At 58.3% G+C, this 9,251-nt stretch overlaps 1 protein-coding gene across 1 annotated transcript; it reads right to left on the bottom strand.

Annotated features, from left to right (window-relative positions):
• Positions 1-6,985: 6,985 nt before the first annotated feature.
• LOC112588481 (titin-like) lies at positions 6,986-7,552 on the bottom strand. The gene has a single exon (XM_025298634.1). It carries the CDS (start codon positions 7,550-7,552, stop codon positions 6,986-6,988), a length of 567 nt encoding a protein of 188 aa, XP_025154419.1.
• Positions 7,553-9,251: the final 1,699 nt, after the last annotated feature.

Below are 9,251 nucleotides of genomic sequence, written 5' to 3' on the forward strand. Positions count from 1 at the left end.
AACAGACCAATTTTTTGGCTACCGCGTGAATTTCTGCCGCGCGAGAAATGTTGCTCCGTATTGTGTGTCAGATCCATTAATATGGAGAAAGTTCCACAAGAGAATAATTCACATGAAAACGGATTTTCCGCATTTTCATCACTATTTATGTTGCGAAAGTTCGACAAGATTCGACTGTGCTTGAAAATGAGAAGAAAATAACTTCATTCAAGGTATTTATAATTATTTTCACACAAATATTTTTTATCTCTTGATTCTTCTAGTATTTGATAGATTTTAGACTTCGCAATAGTTGAGATAGAGAAGCTGCTGAGATAGAATACTAGGTGTGCAACTAAGTTTCCGGGTTTCACACATGGATGGCGCTAACGACACATGTAGTCGACATACATATCTGAAGTTGTGTTTTTTTATAGCTTGGACATCTGTTAACAATAACCAGATGTAATACCAACACATATCGCAACGCAAAAATATTTTTTCTAACAACGAAGATGTCGAGTTTTGTGCCCAATAAACAGCATTTGCGAAAAGCTTTGCTTTTCTGCTTTAACTTGAAAAAAAGTGCAGCTGAAGCACGTCGTTTGCTTGAGAAGGCCTACGGCGAACATACCATCGAAAATTATCTGTGAAGATTGGTTTAAAGATGAAGAGAAGAAATTGGCTTCAGAAGTCGCGATTTCGACACTGAGGACAAGGAGCGCTCCGGAAGACCAAAAACAATTGAGGACGCCGATCTGCAAGCGTTATTGGATGAAGATAGTACGCAAACACAAGATCAACTTGCGGAGGCATTAAACATGACTCGCCAAGGTATTTTCAAACGTTTACATGCCATGGGAAAAACTCAAAAGGAAGGAAAATGGGTGCCGCATGAGTTGATTGAGAGACAGATGGAAAATCGAAGAGCCACTTCCGAAATTTTGCTTTTGTGGCATGAAAGAAAGCGTTTCCTGCATCCAATTGTTACTGGCGATGAGAAGTGGAATATATTTCGAGAATCCCAAACGCAAAAAATTGTGGCTTTCATTTGGCGAAGCATCAACATCGAAGGCACGGCCAAATCGCTTCGGAAAGAAGACAATAGGGACAGAAAGAAATCGTGTACTATGAGCTGCTGAAACCGGGCGAAACTGTCAGTGGGCATCGCTACCGACAACAACTGATCAATTTGAACCATGCATTGTTCGAAAAACGGCCAGAATGGGACACGAGACACGAACGAGTGATATTGCAGCACGACAACGCTCCGTGCCATCGCACTTCCATCGTCCAGGACACCATAAAAACGTTGAAATGGGATCTGCTACCGCACCCGCTGTATTCGACTGACCTGGCCGCTTCCGATTATCACTTGTTCCAGTCGGTGGCGCATGGCTTGGCTGGGAAACACTTGGCCAATTTCGAAGAAGTGCGAAATTGGTTGGATAAATGGTTCCGGTCTAAAGACGCGTCGTTTTATCGTCGCGGTATTCATGTGTTGCCAGAGAGATGGCAAAAATGTGTAGCTAGCGAGGGACGATACTTTGAATAAACCATTTTTTGTATTTCTCTTGAAATTTTTCATTTTTCATTGATCAAAAAACCCGGAAACTCAGTTGTGCACGTAGTAAAACTTTACTGTGGCATAATGTACAGGCCAGCCCAGTCCTAACTATCGGGCGTTCGGGCTCGTGAGTCTGGTAGTTCAGACATCGGAACTAGAGGGAAGGAAAAACCCTGACTAATAAACCCGGAGAGGATACTCTGTATAAAACCGGTTGGGCGTTTGGGCTCGTTAGCCTGTCTGGTGACTAAACCGGGGAGGCAACTCCGTAAAAATCGGTCGGGCGTTCGGGCTGATGAGACTGGTTTCCCAGACCACCGAATAAAGACGAAAGAAGAACCTCGAAGGACAAACCCGGGGGGTCGGACTCGTCAGCCTATTGGGGCATTCCACCGTGTATGCATATATGAATGTGTGTGTGGGGGTGGGGTCCGGAAGGGGCTGGCGACGGCGCAGATCCTCGATGGAGTGGGGCTGTGGCGGTGGCTGGGGCCGTCCTCGCTCCAGTACCGGAGAGGATATGTGTGCCGAATGAAGCGGATCAGGTCGCCTCTAAAGGAGGATGTTCTGGGTGCCGGATGGGCTATTTCCTGAGGGAACTCAGGAGTGCATTGATCGGTGCCCCAGTCCTACTCTCATTAAAGAGGGACCGACGAGGCTGCGGCTGGTATATGGGCCGTAGTGGTGGTTCCGCTGCGACGGCTGCGGGTGCTGCTGCTCGGCTGGGCCCTGGCATGGCGACCCCTAATAAGAGCGAGACCTTGCTGAAGGGAGCAGGTACCCTTTGGGGCCGATGTCAGAGACCGGCTGGAGGGCGGTGACTGCGGCGGTAGTGGCACTGCCGTGCCAGGGCGCCGGATTGCGGGTGCAGGTGAATCCCGAAGATGGAGGGCTGTGCCTGACCCTTCGCCTCGCTCGTGTTGCGGTGGTCCCGTGCCTGGCCCGTGGTACCGCAACGGTCCGCGGCCGAGCTGGTACGTCAGATGACGCATTTTGTTCAGCGCCGTGGTTGGATGCGGGTCGGACAAGGTCTGGCCCACTGAAAGCTATGCGCGCAACACCCGGAGTTCAAGTAACCTGGAGCACACACGTAGGGGTTGTACCCTGGGTGGGAATACTCTGGTGCTCGATGGCTGGAGGTAGTCGGCAACGGGGAACCTGCGGGAAGCGGGCGACCTGATCCGTCAGGCAAAAACCGTTGAACATCAGAGCCCACTTAGAAGGGATGGCCACTGGTTGTGCCGGGCGATAGGTCACCGGGTGGGGAAGGAGACCACAAGAGTGTCCCCTTTTTTCTTCCTCGACGTGGTGTCACCTTGTCGTGGTAAGGAGGCACAGGCGATCCGTCGATCCACCGGAGTAGTACCTCTGGTCCAACTGGAGGGAGTTCAGGGTAAAGTGGGTTTCGGAGAGGGGGATTTCGGGAGGGAAAGGGGTGGGCGTCAGAGGCCAGGATGTTTCGGCATCCTTGTACGGGGGCTCCAGGCGAATCCCGGCGTACCCTAGTCTACTACACCGTAAGCCCTAGGTCATGTCTTTGGGGCCCGGGGTCTTGCCTTAACCGATCGGATCATGAGGCGGGTCATTTATAAAACATCACGTAATTCTACGGTGGGAAGTCCTACGCTTATGGGATGAATGGTAGGTGCGTGACCTGTCGCTAGTGGACCCTCACCCGTGCGAACCTGGCGCATCACGGGGACATTTTAGCCTTTTTTTTTTTTTATAACGCAGGGGAAACACCCCCTGGGAGGGGCGGAGGATTATGTGAGACTCTCACTCGCTAAAACACCTGCGGGGTGTCTACCAGTCGGACCGAGATGGGGGGCGTCAGGGGAACTATGCCAGTATTCCCTCCCCGACACCCCGGCCCCAGAGCTCTTAGTCGAGCCCCACGCCCAGTTACCGCGCCCTCCTTCCCTTAGAGGGAAGGTTCGAGGCGCGGCGCCCCAGTCGGCTGTCGCCAACCGGGTTGGCCTTCCGGTGATCTTTCGGGAGAGGGGGAACACCCACCCCACCTCCCAGCTCTCACTCCCCTAGAGTTGCCGCTTTGGGGGCAGCGGGGGAGCGAGGCCCTTTCCCAGAGAGCCTTGCTCCCCACTGTCCCTACCTAACCGACGCGTGAGGGAGTGCGGGAGGAGGTCATTCACCTGCCTCTCCGCATCCCTCCCCCGCGCGTCCGAAGCCGACCCCGAGGCGGCCGGGGGGGCCGCGGAGCCCGGGTTGCCGGTCTCCGCCGCCTCCTCCCGGCCGACACCACCTCGGAGTCACTATCTTCACCTCCCGGGGAGCGCCGTCTTCTCCGACCCCCCTGCACTACGCAGTCCGGGTCGGGTCGACGCTCCCACTCGGCGGCCTCCTTCTGGGACATTACGTCCTTGCAGAAGGAGGCCGCCGCCCCCCATACCTCCTCGCTCCCGCACATGGCTCGCACCATGCGCGGGAGCGAGAAGTCCTCCATCCTGCACCCCACCGCCCGGGCTAGGACACGGCGCTGTTCGCTCCACGCCTCACACTCGGTGAGGGTGTGCTGCGCCGTGTCGTTCGGCTCCGGGCAGTGGTGGCACTCGGTGGTGTTCTCCTTACCAATCCGGTGCAGGTACCTCCCGAAACAGCCGTGTCCGGTCAGTATCTGCACCAGGTGGAACGATAGTCCACGTCCCCTCCTGCCCACTATTTCCGGTAGGCAGGGGCGGACAGCCTCGGCCGTCTGGCGACCGAATCCTCGTGGGTCGGCTAATTCAGCCGACCACTTATCGAGGACCCGGTCACTGGCCTGGTTTCTCAGGGCCCTCAGGTCCCTGGCCGATGGGCCCTCTTCCTTTTGGCGGAGCTCCTTTATTCGCCTATAAAGGAGGCTTCTCTCCTCGGCGAGGAGCTCCACCGGGGGGAGCCTGCCAGGGAGGCCGCCGCCATGTGGGAGATGGTGCGGTACCCCCGGACCGCCCTGATCAGCACTGCCCGCGTGGTCTGCCTGAGCAGGGCCACATTGCGGGCGGTAGCCAACAAGCGGGGCGCCCATATGGGCGCCCCGTACAGGGCGACCGAGTGTACCACTCCCACGTAAAGGCGGCGTGCCCACCATCCAGGGCCCCCCTGGGTCCGCATCAGGCCGGTCAGCGCCGTGCCTATTTTGCGGACCCGGGGGGCCAGACTCCTGAAGTGGGCCCCGAAATTCCACTGGCTGTCCAACGTCAGGCCCAGATACTTCATCGTGGGCCCGACGCGGACGCAGACTCCGTCCACAAGGACCCGGGCTTTTCGCGGCCTCCCTCGACCCCGTCTATGGAATAGCATGGACTGGGTCTTCTGGGGGGCCACTCTGAGCCCCAGGTTCTTGATGGTATTCACCACCGAGTGCAAAGCGGCTTCCACCCTGAGGTGAGCTTCCCGCCAAGCCTTCCCCTCGGCTAAGACCAGAGTGTCGTCTGCATAGCAGACGACGTGGCAGCCGGGGGGGAGGGGAGTACGCAATACCCGGTCGAACGCGATGTTCCAGAGTAGGGGTCCCAGTACGGACCCCTACTGTGGAACACCGCGTTCCATTAGACGCCGGCCTTGGACCCCGCCTCTCCCCGAGTAGGCGAGGTCCCTGTCCCTGAAGTAATCGGCCATTATGCCCCGGAGATAGGCGGGAACACCGTGGTGTTCTAGCGCCCGTTCTATCTCCGGCCAAGGCAGGGTGTTGAAGGCATTCGTTATGTCTAACGAAACCGCCAACAACACCCCGCCCTCGACCTTCACGACGGTACGGTACAGGTCCCCGTGCTGGAGTGCATCCAGCGTTGAGCGTCCGGGCCTGAACCCGTATTGGTTGTCGTGGAGGTCCGGCCCCTCCAGGGGCAGGTGCCGGACGAGGCGGTCTGCAATGATGCGCTCCAGCATCTTGCCCGCCTCGTCCAGCAGGCAAATCGACCTGTAGGCCGGCGGCCCGCCGGGTACCCTGCTCTCCTTGGGGAGGAGGGCCAACTTGGCCCTCCTCCACTCTTGGGGGAAGACTCCCTCTCTCAAGCACCCTTCCAAAGCCTCCCGCGTAGCGGCGGACAGGCTTCCGTCGCCAAGTGCGAGAGCCCACGCTCGGCCAGGAATCCCGTCGGGGCCTGGGGCTTTGCCCTTGGCCCCGAGCTTCTTCCTGAACTCCTCGGCCGAGATCCCCAGGTCCTCGTCCCAGTCCCCGTCCTGGTCAGGAACGGGGATTCTGGGTGGTCCCCTCTCGGCCCTCGGGAAGAGGGTGTCGAGGAGGTCCCTGAGGTCCCGAGGATCCATGGACTCCGTAGGTGGGGGCGCCCACGGACGGATCTTCCCGACCGTCCGTTTGTATGAGCGCCCCCACGGGTCCTCGTCCAAGGAGTCCACCAGGCGCTCCCATGCTCTCGCCTTGGCGTCGTCAATGGCGGCCTTGAGGGCCTTCCGCGCATTGCGGTAGCCCTCTTGTGTCCCCGCGGCGTCCCCGCCGGTTCGCCGGGCCCGGACATACGCCCGTCTGGCTTGGACACAGGAGTCGCGGAGTTCCGCAAGCTCCTGCGTCCACTAGTACGCTGCCCGACGCCGGCGGGGATGGGACCGGGGCATCGCAGGCCGACGTCACGATGCCCACTACCTTAGCCCCCTCAAGGGGGGGCAGAGGGTCCCTTGTACCTGGCTTCTGATCAAGGTGCCAGGTCGCCGCGAGGATGGTCGCCTGAAACCTGTCCGCGTCCAATTGACCCAAGGCCCATCTTTTGGGGAGGGAACGGTCCCCCTCCCCTGGGCGGCGGTCCAGCCTCCGGGTGGGGGAGTCGGAGAGTCCAAGCCACATATCTGTGGTCTGATAAGGACTCTTTCTCCTTCTCCACCACCCACCTTCGGAATAACCTGGCGGCCGAGGGGAAGGCCCACGTCAGGTTAATGGCCTCCCCCCCCGACCGCACAAAGGTGCTGGTGGACCCCGTGTTTAACAGCATGTGGCTTAAATCCGCCGCCCAGTCGGCCACGGCGTCGCCCCGAGGGTCCTTCTGCCGGGGACTGCATCCCCACTCCTCTGAGTGGGCGTTAAAGTCGCCGGCAACGATCACGGGTCGGGGGTGGCACTGGCGTACTACATCCCCGACCTTGTCCAGGACCCTCACAATGCGAGCAAGTTTGCCGAGGCCCGACTTATTGGTCACGGGGGGTAAATATACCCCCACAACCGTGATGGGCCCCAGGTCATCCGCCACATACGAGCGTCCCCTCTTCCTGATTTTACAGGTGGGAACGCCCGTTGCGGGTCTAACCACCATGGCCACGGACCCACACTTACTGTCCAGCCAGTTTTTATTTCTGGCCGGAACATAGTGCAGCTCCGTGACCAAACCTAGGCCAACCATTTCCGCAAGCCTCTGACACCAGAGGTCTTGCGCACGGGCGCCTCGACCCAGGTTGGCCTGTGACACCCGGAGGAGCGTGAAAGCAAGGCCTTCACGCCTCCTCCGGGCGTTCCCCCTCGGTACCACTCGGAGGGATCTCAGGCGGCGATGACGCCGTCCCCGTCTCCTCCGAGCGGTCCTTGGCCATAGTGGCGGCTACTTCTACAGGTGCCTGAATGGTGTCAGCCACTTCCTCTGTTGGTGCGATGGAGGTTCCTACTTTGGGGTTTCCTATCTCCACCTCCCCCTCCTCTCGGGAGTACGAGGGGGGGAGGGTGTCCGGGGGAGTCGGGGGTGGCGCATCCTCCAACTCTCCATCTAGGATGGTTGGGGGTGGGGTCTTCACCCTTCTTACCTTATCTGACCTTTCTGGCATCGCAGACTCCTCTCCAGTTGAAGCCTTCGCCATTGAAGCCTTTGGGAGGGCCGCCTCCATTGCCGTCCTCCTTCTTTTCCCCCTCTGCTGTTTCGGCTCCTCCTCCATAGGGATGGTGGTGTCCTGGCTGCGGCTAGTTGCCGTCACCACCTGCATTTCCTCCCGCGTTGGGGGAGACACCGGTCTGGTCTTCCCCCTTTCCTTGTCTCCACTCTTTCCTGGATCGGGAGGAGTATCGGTCATCCCGGGTCCAGGTTGTCTCCTCCTCTGGGCTTCTCTTCTCCTCCTCTGTCTCCCAGTTAGAGGTCTGCACGCCGGACCCCCGGCCTTATGGCCAGCGGGTTTTCCCGCATCTGCAAATACGGGGCAGTGCACCGCGGTCGCCGTGCAATATTTGGCGCGGTGGCCGGAGTTACCGCAGCGATAACAATTATCGCTGCGGTCGACGGCGCTTCTGCATTGCTCGCGCACATGACCCTGTTCCATACATTTGAAACAGAGCTCCGCGCGAGCAGGCAGCGCCGTCACCCCGGCTCTGGTCCAACCTACTAGGACCCGCCCCGCGGCAGCGACCTTGGAGGCCGCCGCCAGCGGGCTCGCACCACAGCTGTGGCTGTCCCTCGCTGGGTAAACCGCAGCTCATCCCCGGACGCAGTGACCGCCCTGTGATCCTCCCCCTTCGGGTCCAGTTCAGCCCTGGCGTCCACCAGCCTCTCTAGTTCCTGCGTCATCTGGGTGTATTTATCCCTGGCCTCCGGATCCATGTTTTGGAATGCCAGGGATTCGGCCAGATCCTTCTGGACTCCCTTCAATGGGAGTCTTTTGACCGTCACCGGAGCGGTGGCCTCCTCCCGCCTATGGAGGTCTAGGTTGTCGTCATAGACAGCAATCGTGTTTGTCTCCACCGAGGAATTGGAGGAAGGCTCCAATATTGGAACCTTTGTTACTTTCCTCCTCTTCTTTTCCCTCATCCCTCGCTTCGGTGTTTCCTTTGTGTCAGCGTCCGAGGCCGAGGAGCTGCCACCTGTAGCCTCTGCAAATGTTTTGCGATGTTGGTGCAGAACGGGCTGAGAGAGGAGCGCGACTGAGGAGGATAGCTTAGCAGCGTTATTCTCCTCGAGCAACTTTTCGTTTTCCAATCTTAGCTTTTTGTTCTCCTCCCTCAACCCTCAACGTTCATTTCCGCCTCCAGATTGGACCGTTCGTCTGTCCTGCCGTCGGTGGCCGCAAACCTAACCATGAGGGTCTGAAGAATGGCCTCGGAGGAGCCTACCGCCCGGTTCATGAGGGACACGAAGGTCCCCTTGAGGGTATTTGACCTTCGTGCCACTAATCTCAGAACACCGAGCGCACGGCCTGCCTCCGAGGCCAATTCTGACATGGAGGCCTCCCTGAGGAGGGTAGCGGAGCAGGCATCCTTGAACATCTCCTCCATAGGACTTCTGTGACCGCCAGTGACCTCAGTATGCCTGTATTAAGGAGGTTCTCAATATCCTTTTCCAGGCATTTATCTCTTTCCAGCCTTTTTCGAGCTACTTTCGCCTCCCTTTTTTCCCTTAGGCCCACCCCCAGACCGGTGGTGGGCTTCCTACCCCTTGGGTCCCTTTTTCTGTTAAGGACAGGTACCGGGGTGTTCTGCTTCTTGGGAGACGAATCCCCTAGAGAGATGATGGAACTCCCGCTGGTAATCTCCCTCCTTCTCTTCCCCTTGTCCTGAGTCCCCAACCCGCTAACTCCGGCCTCGTTGGGGACAAGGGCCTTCGTTTTCACGGGTTCAGAAGTCGCGAGATCCTTGCCGGTGTTGCTGTTGGATTTCGGAGTGGTAGAGGAGACGAATCTGCTACGCTCGTCCCTCTCCACTCTTGACTTCTGCGAAAGGAGAACGTCTGATACAATTACCGGCTTTTCAGTTGCGCACGTGTACGCATCCCTTCCCCCGGAA

Source organism: Harpegnathos saltator, unplaced genomic scaffold (assembly GCF_003227715.2).
Source record: "Harpegnathos saltator strain DR-91 unplaced genomic scaffold, Hsal_v8.6 scaffold229, whole genome shotgun sequence".
Classification (NCBI taxonomy): Eukaryota; Metazoa; Arthropoda; class Insecta; order Hymenoptera; family Formicidae; genus Harpegnathos; species Harpegnathos saltator.